Source organism: Doryrhamphus excisus, chromosome 6 (genome assembly GCF_030265055.1).
Source record: "Doryrhamphus excisus isolate RoL2022-K1 chromosome 6, RoL_Dexc_1.0, whole genome shotgun sequence".
Classification (NCBI taxonomy): Eukaryota; Metazoa; Chordata; class Actinopteri; order Syngnathiformes; family Syngnathidae; genus Doryrhamphus; species Doryrhamphus excisus.
Window position 1 is genome coordinate 13,664,581 of NC_080471.1, and position 21,996 is coordinate 13,686,576.

The window sequence follows — 21,996 nt, forward strand, 5'->3', positions numbered from 1 at the left end:
AGTGCAACACAATGTTTATAGACGTTTGTATGTTACCACGTCAAAATAACACATCATTACGACTAATATAAGTAGTCAAATACAGTACTTACAGTAAATTGTAGGTACAAGTTGTTACATCGAACACAATGCAGTTACAATTCCTACCACTTGATGTCACCATTTCCAATAGTGTCCGGTTGTCCTGCAATTATGAGCCATCCTGTTGGTAGCGTAAAATACAACTTTGTTATTGCAGTAGTTCACCGGTCACATGCTTATTATGAATAATACAAATAATACAAAATAATACAAAAATGATCTTATTTTGTGAAGTCATTACGCTACGTATTACAAATTACAAATACCACAACCAGCCACAAAAATAAACACCCCTGATCGTTATTGACTTTGTGAAGGATTGTGTACTATTATTCCAAATACAAGTACAATTTAAAATAGTCATTTTGCCTCCTCTTTCAGTAAAAACAATAGTCTTGTCCTTACACAGATTATTAACTTGTCAAAGTGGTAATCTTTTTTTAAATGTTACCTGTTAGAACAACAAAATGTAACAAATAAAAGTGCAGCGAGAATGGAGGCCTACACTGAACTCTTGTCAGCTTTTTTTTTAGGGGTGCCAAATATATTTGTTTAAAACAAAAACAAACTGCAGCCAACATTAACATAAAAAAGATCATTGTGTCATGATTTGCCGCCCCATTGTCTCTTTTCTGTCCTGCAGCAGACTCCTGCCTTGTTCTCCTGGTCTGCACACTTGTTGCCCATCAGCCACTCCACTTCCATTGTTCCATTGCTATGCACTTGTTAATTATTCATTCATTCATTCATTTTCTACCGCTTTTCCTCACGAGGGTCGCGGGGGTGCTGGAGCCTATCCCAGCTGTCTTTGGGCGAGAGGCGGGGTACACCCTGGACTGGTCGCCAGCCAATCAGAGGACACATATAGACAAACAACCATTCACACTCACATTCATACCTATGGACAATTTGGAGTCGCCAATTAACCTAGCATGTTTTTGGAATGTGGGAGGAAACCGGAGTACCCGGAGAAAACCCACGCATGCATAGGGAGAACATGCAAACTCCACACAGAGATGGCCGAGGGTGGAATTGAACCCTGGTCTCCTAGCTGTGAGGTTTGTGTGCTAACCACTAGACCACCATGCCGCCCACTTGTTAATTATATACCGTATTTTCTGGACTTTAAGTCGCACAAGGCCAAAAATGCATAATTAGGTGGAAAAAAACATACATAAGTCGCACTGGAGTATAAGTTGCATTTTTTGCAGGTAATTTATTTTACAAACAACTTGACCAAAACAGACATTACGTCCTCTTGGAAGGCAAGTTCTAACAATAACAATAAGAATAGAGAACAGGCTGAATAGGTGTAAATATGCTAACACGATGGTTATTCAGCTAACAAAAAATAAACATGAACAGAAAAGTCGCTCTGGAGTATAAGTCGCAGGAAAAGCCAACCTATGCAAAAAAGTGCGACTTATAGTCCGAAAAATACGGTAGTTTATTGCACTGTGCAGTAACTTGCTTCAGACTCAACACCAAACTCCCTTACCTTTATTCTCTCCGGTGAGATTCACTGCATACACTAGCCTCGCTCTCCTTCCCTTGCTCATCCAATCAGCAGTCAGAAGCAGTCGGTGAGTGGGATATTTCGCATTCCTTTAGAAAATGCACATCCTTGGATGAACAAGGAGGTTGAAGAGTAACATGGGGCACAGGAGCCACAGGTTGCCAACCCCTGGTTAAATGAATTGCATTGGTCTTAACACACACACACACACACTTTCCGGGGCAGGCGCAGTGAAAGCATCATGTGACTTATTTTCACTCTGACTTTTTTGTGCAGGTGTTCTTTGCCAGGAGCGCACATTTCTCATAAAAGCCACCATGAAGGAAGTCTGTTCAGTCTCTGTGAACCAACTGAAACGCGACTTTTGGGTTGACTGATTTCTTAACCATGGATCTCAATGGTACCCTGAGTGCCTATCAGGTAAGACTACTCGATCCTAGTTGTTTTAGAATAAACAATATTAGTGTGACATTTCCTCAGATGTCTTATTTCCTTCCCAGATTGATGTTCTCTCTACAGTGTATCTGCTCTCACTGACTCCCAGGTAATCATCATTTACTGAATCAAACTTGGTATGGTATACAGTATGTATTTTTTGTACTGTATAAATAAACATGAGTATCTATCACTATACACACTGGAGTTCCCAAGACTTGAAAATGTGGTGAATAGATAAGATGGGTGATATTTGAACAGCTTTTGACTGACGTCCATGTGTCTGAGCAATGAAACTCTGGGTTGAGCTCCTGTGCTGAGCTGGTGCCAAAGTACCTTCAACTGTGTATGTTATGTCATTTATATGATATGATCATTTATATGATCTGCAGTGTGATTGGGAGCTTTTCTGTTCTGGTGGTTTCCACGGTGAGATGGAGGTATCTGAAAGAACAGGTTTGTGCCAACTTTGTGATGCCAGTGGAATGAATGATGGCGCTAAAGTCTGGTGTTTATGATTACAGGTGCACCTGTTGGTCCAACTCGCCTTGGCGGACCTTGTGGCTGCTCTCATCCTGATGTTCACGAGCGCCATGAATAAAGTCAGCAACGACAACAGCATCGCCATCTGTCAGTACAGCTTGCCTCTGTCACTGGTGAGGAACAAATTGCAACCAAAAATTAAACAAAACCTTTTTTTTTGGCACAATTATAAAAATCTAAGACATAGAAATTTGTGTCATAATCATCAATTGTTTTATACAGTAAAATTAAACATATACACATACTAAATAAACATACAAACCAACTGTATTTTAGCTGAAATCCATTCCACAGTGTTACTTTCAAAACTATTTACACAGTGATAATGGAATGTGTGAGTCCATTCAGGTGCTTTGAAAATACAAATATGAAAAGTATTCACAAGATCAATAAAATTCTAATATTTGCATAGGAAACAGTGAGCCAGTATACAAGATAAGTGCATCATATACTGCAGGAGGGTACTAACTAAATTTAAAAGGGACAGTTTTGTGTTACGTCTTTGTGTTACGTGTTTTGTATTTAAAGTGATACAACGCCAGAGAAAATATTTGGGAGGTCTGATTTTTTTAAGTAGGCATTTTTGTGATACAAATGTATTATGCTTTTGAATGCATATTGTTTTGGAGAAGTCAAACTCTTTACTTAACTGTCCTCAGCAACTAGCTGGAACTATTTTCCTCAGCGCCGAAATCTGTCATCCAACTTCATGTCAGAAAATTTGAACTATGCCTTTAAAGGCAACACACAATTTGTAGAGCAGCTATTTTGGTTTTTGCAAAACTTCAGAATTGCTTCTTTTTCTTTTGCTCCCTGGCCCATGCCTCTAGTTTGTAAGCTACAACTTAACACTTAGGCTACTACAATAAGTACTGCAGCGTGGTAAATGCTTTTTTGACAATAACATTTTATGTCAGAGTTTTACAGTATTGTACTTCGTTACATAATACAATTGCATAAGATGTAAAACGTGTATAATAAATCTCAGGAACGTGAGTGAGCCATAGGAACACCAAAAAAATGACATAATTGTCACGGGATGGGCTACCTTTTGTTTTTATTGGGCTTGTAACAACTGACACACACACACACACACCACAATAATTACCTCATGAGCCAATAAAGTTACAATAGAAAAAGCTTTTACAGTTTCAGTTAGAGCAAATGTCAATTACTTTAAATCAACATTTTTTTTATTAATTCTCGATGGCAAAAAATAAGAGGAATGCCACTTTGGGCTTTGAATTTCGCGATCACGTTTTTTTTATTAATAAGTTATCGCAGCTGCACAGTGGTCGAGTAGATAGCATGCAGGCCACACAGTTAGGAGACCCAAGTTCGATTCCACCTTTCGGCATCTCTGTGTGGAGTTTGCATGTTCTCCGGTTTTCCTCCCACATTCCAAAAAACATGCTAGGTTAATTGGCGACTCCAAATTGTCCATAGGTATGAATGTGAGTGTGAATGGTTGTTTGTCTATATGTGCCCTGTGATTGGCTGGCGACCAGCTGGGATAGGCTCCAGCACCCCAGCGACCCACTTGAGGATAACCAGTATTCCTTGATACTTCTTTAACATATCTTAACAGCTAATATACTTTCCACTGTAAATCAGCTGTACATTTTTACCAGTTGCTCTCTAACGCCATTTCTTTTTGTATTTGTCCATTTGTTTGCAGACATTCTATTTCATCTCATTTCTGCTGGTAGTGGTCTACGCATGGAAATCCAAGAACGCAATCCAAGGGTGGAGAGCAACACCAGCTGAGGACGAGTTAAAATGGGTGAGATTCTGCAGATGATCACATTTTCAACATTACATCATGTAAATTCACCTTTTACCTGTTTCACATGCAGAGTCCTTGCAGAAGTAAACTAGTCACGGTACCTGTGTACTTGATAGTATGGTGAGTGTGACGTGACCTTTTTGAAGCTTTGCTGGAAAGCTTGCTGGAAATGCTATTAAAGTGTAATGTATGACATCACAGGTTGATCCCGACTGCGGTGTACTTAGCATATGTCCTCACGCCTTTCATCAAAGCAACTTTACTGATTCCAGACCCCGATGCCTCACTCAGCATCACCATCCAGAATGATGCCAAATACTGCACCAGGTAACCAGTTAATTTGACAAAGTTCAATCACAGTTCGATATGTACCTTGGTTTTAAGGTCATTTTCTGTACAGTAAGGGAAGAAAATCACTTATTTTGTTGACTTTTCTCCTCAGTTGTATTTTGTTCTTGCACGTCTGGATGGATTCCTGCTCAGATGCTGTGAGTTGAAAAATCAACAGTTAATCATTTATTTTATCGCACAGTAGGCCTTTTCAGTAAATGCTGTATTTATAGCTTTAAAAAAATAATTCTGGTGTTTTTTTTTTTTTTAACTACATTAGATGATACAGCCACAGCTCTTCATATATATATATATTTTTTTTTCACCACGGCCCTTTTTTGTATACTGCACAGCGGCTATAAGAAACTGCAGTCAATAGAAAAGAGCATTAACTGCATCATCTACATACAGTGTACTGTACATAAACAAATGATTACAAAAACAAAATCAAAATGCTGTTTTGTCAAGAAAGTGTGCCCCAACTTACAGCATTTTTCACTGATATCTGTGTCCCATTTTGGAAAACCCGGCACTAAATCACTGACAGCCAATATGAGCTATACTGATACACGGACATCCGCATTTAGTAGTACCTTCTCAGCTCTGTTTCTTTTCTTTTCTTGCTAGGAAGTAATCCATGACACTTTCATGCGTGTGTTTCTTGTACTTGTGGTGATTCCTGTGATGTTGTCTTGCTCAGTAAGTCAGCACATTTTATGAACACACAGCAGCAGTTTGAATGGATGTGTTATTAACATTGTTTTCTTATGTAATGTAAGGTTATTTACTATAAGGTTGGTTGGTGGTATGAACACCACAAACAGGAGGCGCTTTTCCCTGTGGAACGAGATGGACGCTCAAGCAGGCGATTTAAAAGTGTGTTCTCCACAGCCAGGAGCATGGTGATGGTCATCCTGTTCTGCTGGATACCAGGTGTGTGTGTGTATAGGGTTTTGGTTAAGGTTTTGCGTAGGGCTAGGATTGGAGTTAGGGTTTTTAGTTAGGAGCTGGCTTGAGGTGTTGTGTTGGGACTCATGCTAATTTGCAGCATTGTTGCAGCCCTCCTGGTCATTCTGCTGTCTACCTTGATGGCATGGACCCGTGTTGAACAGCACAGCCTGTTTCCTGCTTACCTGATACAGGTGGGTTACCATGTATTCAACGAATAAGTCAATGATTGATGAGGTTACTGTATGTTTTCAAGTCAGGCTGCCAGTGTGTCCCTGCAAGGCTTCCTCAACAGTATGGTGTACGCATGGAGGCGGCCCAACTTTACAGAAGCCGTCCGCGGGGAGAACACTCCCCTGGTGGCCTACAAGTACATGGCTTTCTTTGACGAATCACTAAGGAGTTCTCCTTGAGTCTCGACAGTGCTCAGGCATGAAAAGACTCTCAATGAAAGATACAGTACAAAGGATGCACAAAGGACCGTAGTATTGCAGCCAATGAGCTGTATGATGACATTTATTTCTATTTTTAATATAAGGTGCTTTTCCATGAGGGAATATTCTGGACACAATGAAGAAAATTAATTTTAAGGAATTTTAAAAAGTTTATTTTCTAAAAAAAAAGTTGTACATTTGAAAATATTTATTTGTATATATTTATGAATAAATTATGGAGAAGAAAATATATATTTAGCAAGAAAAATAACTCAGGATGAAGCCTTAGAATTAAAAAATTATACTTTTTGAGAAAAATCGGGTATGTTTCCAGGAAAAAAAAATAACAGCAGTCACAATCTTACAAGAAATAAGTCAATTTATTTTCATGAAAAAAGTTATAATATATTGAAAACAGTCTTTAGTGATACAATAATAGACTTGATGAAATAACATTGAGGATTTTATTCTTATATGTTTGGGGTTCATTTTTGTAGTATTTTATTGTGGCCCTAAGACGCTTATCCAGTAATGTTGACTTCTTATCAACAGCGCTCTCAAAGGCTCCGCCCTCCATTGTACACTGTGGTCACGCTATACTATCAGTGTTCACTTGTGTGTGTGTGTGTGTAGAATGCGTGCACACACGTATATTGCACATTTTATATGGAACACGTTTCCCGTGTCATGTCTTAAACCTGCTACCGTTGTGTCATAAAGTGTACATACGTGTAACTGAGGCTGCTGCATGAGGCATGTCTGCTAGTCAGGAGATATTGGACCCTGTATGAACCAGCAGCGTTCTCAGTTTTGTATTATGTTCTGATGTCCTACATACATTTGATTCATGTAAATATTTGGGATGTTGTCATAAAAATAATAGTTAGAATACCTTTGGGTCAATACTCCTCTCACTCTCACTCCATGGGGACTATAAAGTCAGCCAAAAATAAAATTTGCTGGCGTTTATTCTATCAAATCCAAAGTATTTTCCATTGCAGGCTGTGTCCAAAACATTTTTACAACCATTTTCTTGTCTTTACAATTAAAGAAACCAAGCACAATGGTCACACTTACAATAAGAACACATTTGATTAATCCTATGTATAAAAAGCCAACACTTACTTTGTGACTTTGTTCCAGCTGTGGCACAAATGCTGCATTTCTGTTTTTTTAAAAATCCATGGATAAAGATCTTTGCTGGGCCATCTCATACTTCCCTCTTCTGTTCCCAGCTCTGCGCACATAGACATCATAGCTCCCATCCTCCTCGTCTTCCTCCTCCTCCATCACTCTGTCCTGCCGCCTCACTGATCGCTCCGCCAGGCTGTATTGGCCCTGCATGGCGGTGACGGCCTTTACGCTGGGCCAGCTCTTCTTCCGCAGACTGCTGTTGGAGTCCCGCAGAGGAGGCAAGGATCTCTGGAGCTCGCCTCTAAATGCGGGAAGGTCCAGGGATCCACGTCCCATTCCATGAGTGCCCTGACCGGCTTTGATGGAGTTGAGGGAGGCCTGAGAGCCGCAGTGGTGCTCGTGGACGCAGCGTGAGCCCGACGAGGACCTCCGGAGGGCCTGCAAGGACTGGAGTTCCTCTGAGAGCTCTCCAAGGTCCGCAGACAGCTTCTGGAAAAAAATGAAGATTCATGAAAGTGGCCAATTTGTTAAGTAGCCTTTTTATTTGCAGAATTGGTACCTTTTATCTAGAAATGACACAAGAAAGGTCAAATAAGTTGTATTAGCAATACTAATTACATGTTATTTTCATACTGTAGATGATTGTTTTTACATTTGGTAAATTCTTTATATCCCTTATCATAGTAGACAATTTTTAGGTACATTTTGAAAAGTGTAATTGTCTTCCAATTATTTTTTTTCACATTATGACAAAAAGTAAGCACAAGATTATTCAGTCACACACACACACTTAATACAAGCATTACCAAAATCCAAATTTTCTATGGATGAAATGGGAACAACGTGCTCAATGCCACTGTGGAAAGGTTCCTTTTAATCTTAATAGAAAAGACAAAATAACCAACTTCTCTGAACACACAAACAGTTTTGTTTGGCTTTGGTTTATGTGCACCCGACTTTGATGTCAGTGTAAAATACATTTGTATATTATTTATCAAATAATATAAATAACTATTTCTGAAATTGATACGCATTTACAAAAAAATTATATAGTTATTCACAAAAAGTACATTTATTTTTGCTTTCAAAAGTGGTCCATGGTCAGGAACCCCTACTCCAGATGCTGCTAGAAGTCACCAGAAACATAACATCAGGGCCATAAATTATTTTACTTTATATTTATTATATTATATTTATATTTATTATATATTGTCATTTTTCAATCAGTGAAGTAACAAATTAAACAAAAGGGGAATATTTGTCATTGCTATCTCTTAACATAATTTCTTAGTTTTTTGCCACATATTGTGCAATTTCCAGTTATAATATACTAACCGCATCAAAATACAGTAAGTATCTTAACATTTTCCCAAGTACTACTAAACTAACCTTTTCTCTGAGAGTGAGTAGTTCATAATGTGGAGGCTCAAATGTCTCCTGGAAGTCTCCACGATGGAACAAGTTATTCTTACGTACCAACACCTTACAGATAAAACACATTACTTATATGAGCATTGGGGTTGTTGTTGTTTTGCAGAAAAGAACATTGTGTCGTTATGACCTTTTTGCGTGGCTGCTTGATTTGCACCAGGATGGAGATGATGAGCAGCAGCAGCACCACTCCGGTGGACACGCAGATGACTGTGCCATGGGTCTTTGTGATATGGTGGAAAATACCTTTTTGCTTCTTCTCTGCATCGACACCAGCACAAAGATACTGCGAGTGTACACATACCCAAATGGTACATTGAACATGATACATATCCAAGTAGTACCTTTGCAGTTGCTTTCGTCCCAGGGAAAGACACAGTTTTGTACACCGTTGCACACCAGAGAGTTGTTGATACACATGTTGCTGTGGCAGAAGAAAGCACTGCCTATGCAGGGGGCTGCAACACAAATGTATGACCAATTAGATAGTAGATATGCAATGACCACTAGTGGGTGTGGTTTCACATATCAATCAATGAGAAGAGACAAAGAGCAATGTGGATTTTTAAAAAAGGAGCTCACGATCTGCAAAAGATGTGAAGAGCATCCGAAAGCGGCTGAGGCGGCTGGTCTCATCTGCCCACATCCTCACCACGCCCACGCCTGTGTCCAGCATGATGTCGTTGGCCACTGTGCTACAAAACTTTGCCTATTGCGGATAGATGTTTTAGTTATATGAATCTCATAGTACCAAAAGAGTGTAAGACAAATAATAAATGACTACCTTAAGGTCCTCAATGGCATTACTGCCATCATAAACAGCCACAAAGTTCTTCTTACATTCATTGGAGTTCTCCATCTGATATTCTAAGAATCGCAGGTAAATCTAGAAGAAGCAATGAGAATTCAAAGTATGTTATATTAGTAATGTAAGCCACTTTGCTAAAATGTTCAGCTGAATTGTCGGTTCTACTTGAGCACATTTCACGTGACAAACAAGACAGCGCTGTATATTTTGTGCTGGAGTCAATAAAAGTGCATCTTACAGGAAGTGCAAGCGTAAGGTAAGTTTTCCATGACGACCTTGGTTGGTTCCTGTGAAATTGTCTCATTATGTTGACGTTGACTTCAGTTGTGAAGTGTGATTCGGCACATAAATGTTTTTCATATTGGAAGCTCAGTCTGCAGCAGCACGAGTGAGCATGTGATCCAAGGAGTCTATAGAGTTAAAAGCAAATGCTGATTTGAGTACAATTCCGTATTATGATTATGATTGGAAGCAGAATCCAGAAACTATGCATTGAAAACATGTCCTCGGCATACGACTCAGATAGTAATTGCTCCAGACGGCCCAAAAGGGCAAAGGTTGTCAGCACAATGTGCTCACAATGTTATCACAAATGCTTGCTTGCAGTTGTTGCTGCTCAGGGTAGCCCAATCACTTTTCACACAAGGCCATGTTGGTTTGGATTTTTTTCTCTCTTAAGAAAAAATGTTTCATTCAAAAACTGCATTTTGTGTTCACTTGTGCTTTAATTGACAAATATTGAAATTTGCTTGATGATCTGAAACATTCAAGTAAAATTAAGGAGGGGGCAAACAATTTATGACCCCACTCTATATTTATGAAATACATAAAATAAATAAGGAAAAATAAAATAAATAACATAAAATAAAGCACACACGCAAACACTGTGGTCGCTCCCGACATCAGGAAGCTTCATTGTGTCACCCTGAGCAGGAAACCCAAAGCACAGACGCCCAAACCCAGATTCTGAGCTGCAGAGAATGTGGACCACTAGGTAGCATGAAAACACCAGGTCATCACTCTCCCTCCACCACAATGGCAGGACGAACCCAGCAAGACGGGCAGAGGAACAGACGAGCAGCTAAAGCTTTTCAAACCACCACCCTGTTGAGAAATTTTTGAGGCATGTTTGGCAGAGGGGGCGGCACGGCGGTGGAGTGGTTAGCACGCAGACCTCACAGCTAGGAGACCAGGGTTCAATTCCACCCTCGGCCATCTCTGTGTGGAGTTTGCATGTTCTCCCCGTGCATGCGTGGGTTTTCTCCGGGTACTCCGGTTTCCTCCCACATTCCAAAAACATGCTAGGTTAATTGGCGACTCCAAATTGTCCATAGGTATGAATGTGAGTGTGAATGGTTGTTTGTCTATATGCACCCTGTGATTGGCTGGCGACCAGTCCAGGGTGTACCCCGCCTCTCACCCGAAGACAGCTGGGATAGGCTCCAGCACCCCCGCGACCCTCGTGAGGAAAAAGCGATAGAAAATGAATGAATGAATGAATGTTTGGCAGGGTGCAAAATTTATATCACAAAGACAGGAAGTCCCACACACAGCAAACATGCTTGTTCTGGGTGCTACAGTGGGGGGCAGAGCTGATCGGTGGAGGGGATCGCCGTTTTAAGAATTGGCCGATATCAATATCGTTCTTTTTCAGTGATCTCGGCCGATATCAATCGGTGGCCCATCGATGGTAGCATCGCTAATTTGAATTATTAAAGTCCCTTTACCTTGTAAATGTTCAGGATTTAAATATTCTTTTAAGATAAGCATTTTTCTCATCACCGGCTAAGCTTGGGCTTCTTGTATATGTGATGTCTAAGCAACAAAAATAAATATGCTGGAGCTTCCAGGTACCTTGTTTTTGGATGGGGCACGTATGGTCCAGATGCAGTCCACGGCCTGGTCTGGCTTCACCTTGTACTCCTCCTCAACCTGGCTGGACCGGATCAGGCCGTCAGCACCAGTCAGCTCAAACTGGCAATCTTGAGAAGAGGATGGGAAACTGCTGAGTTTGAACATCAATTTTGAATGTAAAGAGGAGCTGTGTTGTTTCACTACCTGGGATGGGGTTTAAAAGTCCTCCCACATGAAGATGGAATTCTGGGTCTTTTGATGGAGATATTTAGTTATATATTGTAAACTATTAGAGGACTACCTGACGAATAAAAGCAACCACCTGCCGTGTAGCTGTAGTGGACCTGGAAGCCGATGCCTTCCAGCTCCTCGTCACTGAAGAAGCGAATCCACATGAAGCGGCCGCTGGAGAGGACCAGTCCCGGACAGGTGGCGCCACAGAAGCGATTAATGAGTGGTGAGAAGCTGAAGGGGCCGTCGCGCACCTCGATGTGGTCGAAACGACACTCAAAGGATGCCTCAATGTAGAAAGCCTTGTCGAACAGCAGCTCGACCCTCTGCCGGGGCAGCGCTAGGGAGAGTTAGCGAGTTACTGTTATTGCCACCTAATGGTAATGGTTTCATTTATTTGAACATGCATACAAGTCACATTGGAATACATCACATAATACAATTCACAGTTTCACGTGTCCAAAAGGAGTAGGAAGAAGAAAAGTTTATTTAATCCTACCCCCAATGTTCACTTCTGTATTCCAAATGTACTTTTTACAAATTAAAAAACAGGGAAAATGAAATGTTAATGTAAAAATGTGATAAAATAGTTGTCAAAGTTGTTGTCACAGTAAAAAAATCATATAAGAGTCATAATAAGAAGTATGAAATAGATATAACAGAACATAGTTGGAAAATGGGTGAGTACTGACTAATGAACTCACTAGAATGACGAGGTAGTAATGAGTGTAGAGTAGTGTTTAGACACAGTGGTTCAGTACTTTTCTCCCTTGTATTTTAATCACCTATGTGATTAAAAAAATCTGACTAAAGTTTCCTTTCATGTTTATGAAATCAAGAAAAAAAACAACAACGATGTGTAATAAAAATCTATGGCACACTGTGTTGTAACAACTGCAGCCTTGGTGTTGCCATGGCAACCCCGCATCACCTCTTTCAGTAGTGCCACAATGTTGGTGGACCAGCCAGGACACACCTCTCATGTTGTCTTAGCACTAGCATCAATGCTATCATGACTACTAAAATTTGATTCCATGCATGCACAACAATAGCAGGAACCCAAGCACAAAAGCAACAATTATGCCTGACTGTTGATTTCATCCCAACAATGAAATGCAAAACCCCCTTTTTTTTATTTACCTTCCAGCACGTACAAACACTCCTTGTTAGGAGGGTAAGTGTTGGGGTAGTTAGGAGAGCTGAATGTGCCGCCGTCTGCGTGTCTTATCCAGTTCCCACAGTGACGAGAATATGCCGGCCTCTGTGAAGGCGACGGTTTCACCACTTTGGACACAGCACCTTGCTCTGCACAACACAAAACGTAATAAAACCTGTGATATGCTGCAAAGCTCATGAAAGTCTAAATTCAAGTTCTGTCTCACCAAATATCAGTATCATTATAGAAATACAATAGGTTTGTGGAAAAGATGCAGAATTTTGCAGGTACGCGTGAATGGAGGTTACACCATGTCATTAAAAAATGGAATGTGTGTAACGTTCTGTTTCCCTTTTCAACAATGCAAGAGTGGATCCCAATCTTACCTGCAGTCTTTTGAGCCCGAGCAAATCCCTCCTCAATGAAAAGGAGAAGTATCCAGACTGTAAAGGAAGGCGACAGACAAACAGTGAGTGAGTGTGAGGACAAACAAGGAATAAAGAAGCCAAACAGAGCTTAGTGGGATTTGTGTGTCTATAACTTGCTGTCTTTGGCCCTGAATGTATATGACAGGCTGGGATCCGGCGGGAAGAATAAACACACAACTCTTCCCCCTTCTGCTTGCTGAAATCTCACTCCCACTTCCCCCAAACTCCCTTTTTTTCCTCAATACAGCTCCTGAGTTGCATGCCACTTTGGACAAGCATCAGTGTGTCACGATAATGTGCAAAGACAGCAAAAACATCAAACATGTCGGAGCCAAGTCATCACATGTGTGCATTACGTAAAAAAATGACCCAAATAGAGCAACCGAATCCTGAGGGCACTGCAATTTGCCGTGACTTTCCACCAAAGTGGTGTGTGTGTGTGTGTGTGTGAGGTGCTGCAACAAAAAATGCATCAGAAATTTTCAAGAAAATATCAGTGATGTTATTCCATGTTCACATGCGCTCTCTCCAGTGTTATGCTCCACATTATTTACAGTCTGTGCTTACAATATGCACAATACAACAAGATTCTGAAAATCCAACATTTTATTATTGCAGTTTGGAAGTGTTTCATTCATTTTCTATCGCTTTTTCCTCACGAGGGTCGTGTTTCAGATTTTTTAAATTATTCTATGACAGAATAATTAAAATATCTGAAACACTTCCAAAGATAGAATTTAGACAGATCGATGATAGATAGAATGTATATGTGACTAAATCAGGCTTGCAGTGATGATGCAGTGTAGTGCTAGCCACTGTAAACAACAGCCATAATACTAAACAAATTAACAAACTGAAATTATTAGCTTTAAGGCAGACATTTGACACAGTTCTTATATTACAGTCCAACAACGGACGCATACAGAAGAATTTTGGAATGCATTGGCCACTTTGATCCTTTTTTTGGATTAAAGATGCTAAAACCAATCATGCATGCTAAGGTATCGTTATTTTATGGGCGACTATGGCGAGGGACAACTAAAAAACAATTGCGGGCAGAAAATTAAACATGGCATTCCTTTGGTTGTTAAGAAACACTCAAAAATGTTGCATTTAATCAATATTTTCTTTTTACACAATTCTACACAGCTGTGTTTTGTTAATATTGTGGTGGTAACTGGCAAATAATTAACTTGTGTTGGCTAAATGCTAAAAATGACTATAAAAGAATATAAAATGCGCGAGATTACGATAAACCAAATATTGTAAAGTAAATCAATTAGAGTGAAAATAAAAAAATTGCGTCTTGCTTACCAACGTTCATCCTCTCTGTTGGACTTCTGTTGGCTTTACTTCGAAACTCGACCGACAAACGTGTCTCCTCACGTGCTCCTTCTACATGTTGACGTCAGTCAATTGATGGTCGCTGATTGACAAAGACAACTTTCATCCTAGTTCACCCCTTGTTGGAACTAACGGAAGAAAAGTCATCACTCCGCTGCCATGGAACAGACATCAGCAAGTTGTGATGATGAAGCAGTAGTCAGTGAAGTGTACAGGAGGAGGAGGAGGAGGAGGAGGAGCAGGAGGAGAAGGAGGACGAAGAGTAGGGTGGATTTAAGACTAGACCCAGTGGGCGGAAGGGAGGGGAAGATTACTGCGCATGCGCTAACGCTAACGCCAACACCACTTTTAAAACATAACTGCGCAGTCGTTCACAATATAATTGCTGTTATGTCCCACAGTGTTTGTAATTAAAGGAAATAAATAACAATGAAATATTGTATGGGGATAATACACTCATAACATACACAAAAACGAAAAACTACATTGATAAAAATATATTTTAGCTTATACAATATACAATACAATATACAATACTTATATAATACATATGTGCTATTCTAATATTATCTGAAAATACAAAAATCTGAAAATGTCACTACTTTTTTTGGCTGTTTGAATTTGTTTTTGGCTCACAAAATTAAAATATTCAACACTAGTGGACATTGAGATAATTTTATTCAAACTCATATTATCACCAGTAACTTTATAACGGTACACCTGAATACCATCACATTCCCCTATACAAAAGAAAGTAATTGAGTTGTATCAGTCTGGAAAAGGTTATATAGCCATTTCTAAAGCTTTGGGATTCCAGCGAACAACGGCAAAAAAACGTGGAACAGTGGTGAACATTCCCAGGAGTGGCCGGCCAACCAAAAATACCCCAACAACTCATCAAGAGGTCACAAAAGACACCCCAACAAACATCCAAAGAACCGCAGGTCTCACTTGCCTCAGTTAAGGTCAGTGTTCATGACTCCATCATAAGAAAGCCACTGGCCTGCATGGCAGAGTTCCAAGACCAAAAACCACTGCTGAACAAGCAGAGCATTCAGGCTCATCTCAATTTTGAGAAAACATCTTGAAAATACTCTGTGGTCTAACAAGACAGAAGTTGAACTTTTTGGAATGTGTGTGTCCCATTACATCTGGTGTATAAGCAATGTCACTTATCAGAAAAACAACATCATACCAACAGTAAAATATGGTGGTGGTAGTGTGATGATCTTGGGCTGTTATGCTGCTTCAGACTTGCTGTGATCAAAAGAACCATGAATTCTGCCATCTACTTAAAATATCCTGAAGGAGAATGCCACCCGGCCACCTGTTGGTGGCCTCAAGCTGAAATCAACTTGGGTTCTGTAGCAGGACAATGATCCAAAACACACTAGCAAGTCCACTTCTGAATGGATGAAGAAAAACAAAACATACTTTGAAGTGGCAAAATACTAGTGAAAGTCCTCACGATACTCACCCTCACTACACGTTTAATCACCACAGGTCTAATCCAACTGATCACCAGGACTACAAAGTCGATCATAGACCTGCGGGATTGGGTGCACTCACGGACAGCACCCCTGATGGACTCTAAGAAGCCTGGGTACTCTGAACTTCCGTTTGACGTATACGTACAAACGACAATCAGGACCCTCATTACACCTGAGAACATATTTTCCCTCTATTTTGAAGGATTTGTTTTAATTTAAATAAAGTTTAATAGAATTAACCTTAAAACTGAACGGTAATGAGCATTATTATTTTTGTCTTCTGCAACAGCAGACTGTTTGCTGAAGCTGTTTTGCTGGATCTTATTATGAATTAAGCGCTCTGCAGTGGTGCCTGGTTATAAAGTGTGTGACATTAAAGTCGCTGAGACTTGTGAGTTTCTATGAACACCAGCTGTTACACTCCAGCTGCCACAGTGGGTGATCCACTGTTGTTTTTTTGTTGTTTCTAGAATGTTGCAAAAGCGTCTTAGCACCCCTCCCTTCAACTTGAAGCATGAAAATCTGCAGCATGGTTGTCACGGTAACACCAGCCGTGTCTTGCCTGCATCACGTGATGAAATCAGGTGCCTAGAAAGCAGAGAGGGTTGATGGGTTGAGAAATCAAAGTAACAGAAAATCCTTCCTCCTGCTCGCTTGCTTCCTGCTATGTGTAATTGTCACCTAAAGGGACAAGACACTTTGTTTGAACCCCTCCCCATGAGTGAATGCAACAGAAAGGAAGCAACCGCGACACTGAGCAGGCCTTCAAGTCTGCCTACAAGGACTATTGAGAAAGCTTATGTTCTTCAAAATGTTGATTTTTTTCAAGATAATGTTGATCAACAGAATTACTGAACTTGTGTGTTTCCTGGTAATATTTGTGCAGCCACTTGCTGCAAGGCAGAATTCATAGGGTTCAATCTTTAACTGCCCCACGGGCCAATGAAAAAGCAATTACCATTTGCCAGGAGCACCCACTAGGTTGTTTGAATAGCAAACTAGGACACTGTATAAAGCACTGTAAGAATTATGAGCCAAGTATTCTAAGACCAGAATTTTACAATGGAATAACTGCTCTCTATTAAATACTGAATAATTAACCTGCCATTGCTCTAAAGTTGCTACTGCTTATCGAAAATTTCTTGCTGTCATGTCATAACCTTTTCGGACAAGCTAGCATGTTAACAATGCTAACATTAGCATGCAAAACCTAGACAACCTCTGACAATATTAACACAAAGAAAAATGGCTATAAAGATATTACTATGCTAATGTTAGCATGCTAGCAATGCTAACTTGGTAACTTTAGCATGCTAACAATTAGCATGATAGCACTAAGTGTTTCTGTAAGTTCATTCATTCATTGATTTCCGCGGGGGTTGCTGGAGCCTATCCCAGCTGTCTTCAGGCTAGAAGAGGTACAGGTAGGTACACCCTGGACTGCCAATCAGAGGGCACATATAGACAAACAACCATTCACACTCACATTCATACCTATGGACAATTTGGAGTGGCCAATTAACCTAGCATGTTTTTGGAATGTGGGAGGAAACCGGAGTACCCGGAGAAAACCCACGCATGCACAGGGAGAACATGCAAACTCCACACAGAGATGGCTGAGGATGGAATTGAACCCTGGTCTCCTAGCTGTGAGGTCTGCGCGCTAACCACTCGACCGCCGTGCAGCCGTTTCTGGAAGTTTATATTTATAAAAACGGCTAAAAAGGATACTATGCTAACATTAGCATGCAACACTAAGTTATTAATGCAGACACTAAGCGCTAAGTGACAGCATATGGCAGTGGTTCTCAATTGCAATGCTAGCAATGCTCAGATGCTAACTGCTACCATGCTAACACTATGCATAGAGCAATAATACATTTTTATTTGTGTAGCGCTTTTCAAGGTACTCAAAGACGCTTTATGGTAAGATAAAAACAGAATAAAACAAATAATAAACAGAGCAGAGAGGCACAATTAAAATACAACAACCAGAACTAAAAACAAAGCATAGCAGTAATGTGTAGAAAGTTAGACACATTAAAAAACCAATTGAATAGGTGGGTTTTGAGTTGTTTTTTTTAAGGTGGGAAGGTCAGAGCAAGCACGGAGTGGATAGGGCAAGGGCAGCAATGGAGAAAGCTCTGTCTCCCCAGGTTTGGAGCTTGGTCCTACAGGGAAATGCCAGGAGGTTGGAGTCTGAGGAGCCAATTGGACGTGAGGGATTGTGTGGATGGAGCAGGTCTGTGAGGTATGGAGGCATGAGATTGTGGAGAGCTTTGAAGGTAATCAGAAGGACTTTGAAATGGATACTTTGAGGGACAGGAAGCCAGTGAAGGTTTTGAAGGACAGGGGTAATGTGTTCACTGGAGTGGGTGGAGGTGAGGAGGCGGACAGCGGAGTTATAGAATATACTGTAATCTGTTGAGGATTTTGTATGTACCAGGAATGCTAAATGTCCTTATTGAGTTGTGGATCTTGACTTTGGGATGGTTTAAATTGCCTGAGAAATGTGGAAGCAGTAACAATTATGTTTTTAGAGAAAAGTGGGAATTTTGCATGAAGTGAAAATTTTTGTGATATGAAAAATAGGTTGCCTAAATGTCCTGAACGTGTTGAACAGTGTGATGTTGGAATGGCTTGAATAGTTTAAGTAAGGTGGTAGTCGAAATCAACTGATATGGTTTTACGGAAAACGACAATTTTGTGTAAAATGAAAAATAATGTCATCTGAAAAACAAGTAGCCTGAAAGTCCTGAACATGTTGAACATTATGATGTTTAATTAATAACTGCCGTCAAGTAGCATATTCTTAATTATTCTTAATTAGTGAATTAACGTCTCATTTAGACTAAGTTCTTTATTGTTGGTAAAAACAAGGTCAAAGCAGCTGACTGCAGGGCACATGGAGGTTAATAGGTCTCAAGGCTTTTTTCTACTCTTCCCTGAATGCAGTGACTGGCGTTTGAATCCGAGCCAGAGTTGCTTGCTGCGCTTTGCCATATTAAAACCCAACAGACTGTCCAATCAGACTCCCGGAGAAAATCATCAGGAAGGACGCACCAGAAGGAAATCCCTGCAGGCTTTTGGCCTATTACTGCTGATGAATTTGAGTGCTGATTCTCATTTATCTGGACATTGATTTGATTTCGTGTCGCATTACATCACAGCTGATTATTTGGATGCCCTAAGTCATGCAGTTAGTTGACTTTTGCTGTCTGAACTTTGCACCATCAGTAACATTTCAGATTGGATTTTTTAAATTTTGTTTGGACGAGTGGTTAGCCACACAGTCAGGAGATGGGGGTTCGATTCCCCGCTCAGGCATCTCTGTGTGGAGTTTGCATGTTCTCCCCGTGCATGCGTGGTTTTCTCCGCGGACTCCGGTTTCCTCCCACATTCCAAAAACATGCTAGGTTAATTGGTGACTCCAAATTGTCCATAGGTATGAATGTGAGTGTGAATGGTTGTTTGTCTATATGTGCCCTATGATTGGCTGACCAGTCCAAGGTGTACCCTGCCTCTTGCCCGAAGACTGCTGGGATAGACTCCAGCATACCCGCGACCCTCGTGAGGATAAGTGGTACAGAAAATGGATGGATGGACTTTATTATTGCATCTATGTCTTTTCTATACCTCTTTTTCCTCTGAAATTATGATTTTTTTCTTGTAATATTCCAACTATATTTTCCTAAAACTAGTTTAGCTATAATATATATATATATATATATATATATATATATATATATATATATATATATATATATATATATATATATATATATATATATATATAATATATAAAATAACTATTATTTGCTCATAACATTGCATTCTCGTCATATTGCAATTTTAGTCTGATAAAAGTCTTAACATTGATGCTATTTTACTATTTTTTTATCCCTTATCATGCCTTTGTAGTTAAAGACACCTCCTTCGGATGTTTACTTGAATGTTTTTTCAATCATCCCCATGATGCTGAAGGGTCGGCTTAACTGTACCATGAGTCCCATAAGAGTAAACAAATTCTGCTGCGTAGATTTATACATATGTAATGTCATAGGGCAAGAAGATACCGTGCCATAGCATCCAGTCTGACCCCAATAACAGCTGATCAGGTATAGTAATAATCCACAATGGTATTGCTTATCAAAGGGTCACTTATATGTGTCACTTTCAGCCTATATATAAATATTTTCTCGGGTTAAATCTCCATAATCACATGCTGTTGATTTGTATTCAATCCAATAGAAAACAATCAGCTCTATTTCCTGTAGTGGGAGAAAGTTTAGAGTTAGATTCGACTTTGGTGCTTTAACTAAAGGCATATGGGAACGGACTACTTAATTTCGTCATATGTCAAGACCTTTTTGTAGGTGTTTTCGATGCTGTTGTACTGGGAAGGGAAAGTGCAAATGATACCACAATCTTTCCACACTCAAGGGCTTCTTTTCCACGACTGACGGAGACTCCTCATTTAATTTAAATCACGCCGGTCTTCCTAAATCTGTCTCTCTAGCACCATATGGCCAATCACCAGCGTTTGTAGGCCAGATGGCCAATGGTAGAGACCCTTAATCAAAAGCGGACTTAAGCCCAAGAAGACGACCATGAAGATTAGTCTGCTTGTCACCGGTTTGTAAAAACCTGGCAATAGAAAACGTAACCAGGAAGCTGTGGATGTTTAGATTAAGTGAAAGTGATTCTTTGTTTGACCTCTCCGGTTCAACTAAGGTCACCTTACCATGCCTCTATAGAAGGTACATCTCCCTGCATTGACATAGTATGACCATACTCAGGAGATCAAATCAATAAGAACGCAAACTACTGTACTGATGATCTCATGTCACTAGATTTACAATATTTTTTTCTATCATGTTTGACCCACAAATTCAAAAGTAAGGAGTGGGGGGAAAAACAGTGACAAGCTTTTCCCTAGTGGAAAAAAACAGAAATCTTCTTAGTCCAGAGCCTGATCTGTGGATGTGGCAGCAAGCCTGGAGGAGGATGAGCAGTCCTGCAACGCTTTGACTGTATAGCTTCATCAAAGTTGTACAACATTTATGTATCATTATAACTAGTCGCACTTTATTCATTGCAATTATTAGTGTTTTGTAGAAAATGTTAGCCATGCCAGGAAAAGGATTGATAATATGAATATGGATTTTTACATGACACCAATTCAGTCATTAGATTCCGTCCAAAGTCCACCCGCCTCGAGAGCATTAAAGGGACCCAGTGGACACCCCCTCCTCCCCCCCTTTTTTAGTCCCTCTAATTTAGTCCAATATACAAAGCTGGTCTTTGCAATCAAGGCATAAGTAAGCACTTGTATGAAGCAAGGGGCTTTAACGGTGTAATTAAAAGGTCTGAATGAGAGCCGGGTTGGCTTTGGGTACAAAGTCATAGTCTGAGATACAAGTGTCATATTAAAAAAAGGACAGTGAAGACAAATAAAAATGATATAGTGTATATATATCAGCTTGAATAACCAAGGCTCATTCATTCATTCATTTTCTACCGCTTATCCTCACGAGGGTCGCGGGGGTGCAGGAGCCTATCCCAGCTGTCTCCGGGCAAGAGGTGGTGTAATCCCTGGATTGGTCGCCAGCCAATCACAGGGCACATATAGACAAACAACCATTCACACTCACATTCATACCTATGGACAATTTGGAGTCGCCAATTAACATCCATGTTAAGCATGTTTTTGGAATGTGGGAGGAAACCAGAGTCCCCGGAGGATGGAATCAAACTCCGGTCTCCTAGGTGTGTGGCCTGTGCGTTGACCACTCGCCCCGCCATGCAGGTAACCAAGGCTCATTAATTGGTAATAAAATGTAAAATCTGAGGAAATTTATTTACATTAGAGTTAGGGAAGTGAGTGTCAAAAATGAGAGAAATATCCATATGGAAGCAAAGCCTTCCGTAAATATTGACAGGCAGCAGTAACAGAAGGCTATGTGCGTGTGTGTGTGTGAAAGATGTGACTTTGGCTGATCAGACTTTCGCAGTTCTTCAGTTTTAATTACACTAGTGATTGCAAC

At 40.2% G+C, this 21,996-nt stretch overlaps 2 protein-coding genes across 3 annotated transcripts; one reads left to right on the plus strand and one right to left on the minus strand.

Annotated features, from left to right (window-relative positions):
• Nucleotides 1–1,875: 1,875 nt before the first annotated feature.
• si:dkey-30c15.2 (uncharacterized protein LOC558938 homolog) lies at nucleotides 1,876–7,790 on the plus strand. The gene is made up of 12 exons (XM_058076328.1): nucleotides 1,876–2,017; nucleotides 2,098–2,141; nucleotides 2,425–2,488; nucleotides 2,557–2,688; nucleotides 4,254–4,358; nucleotides 4,432–4,481; nucleotides 4,563–4,688; nucleotides 4,804–4,849; nucleotides 5,319–5,390; nucleotides 5,471–5,624; nucleotides 5,751–5,833; nucleotides 5,900–7,790. The coding sequence occupies exons 1-12, from the start codon at nucleotides 1,985–1,987 to the stop codon at nucleotides 6,050–6,052; spliced, it is 1,062 nt and encodes a 353-aa protein (XP_057932311.1). The 5' UTR covers nucleotides 1,876–1,984; the 3' UTR covers nucleotides 6,053–7,790.
• neto2b (neuropilin (NRP) and tolloid (TLL)-like 2b) lies at nucleotides 7,024–14,825 on the minus strand. Of its 2 annotated transcripts, none has more exons than XM_058076327.1 (12): nucleotides 14,430–14,825; nucleotides 13,074–13,130; nucleotides 12,672–12,836; nucleotides 11,623–11,871; nucleotides 11,505–11,552; nucleotides 11,301–11,428; nucleotides 9,423–9,524; nucleotides 9,221–9,347; nucleotides 8,983–9,096; nucleotides 8,769–8,899; nucleotides 8,597–8,689; nucleotides 7,024–7,693 (listed from the first exon to the last, which is right to left on the minus strand). In XM_058076327.1, the coding sequence occupies exons 1-12, from the start codon at nucleotides 14,437–14,439 to the stop codon at nucleotides 7,247–7,249; spliced, it is 1,671 nt and encodes a 556-aa protein (XP_057932310.1). In that variant the 5' UTR covers nucleotides 14,440–14,825; the 3' UTR covers nucleotides 7,024–7,246. The 2 variants fall into 2 exon arrangements, with proteins under 2 accessions (XP_057932310.1, XP_057932309.1); XM_058076326.1 differs by having other exon boundaries at nucleotides 7,024–7,696; nucleotides 14,430–14,814.
• Nucleotides 14,826–21,996: the final 7,171 nt, after the last annotated feature.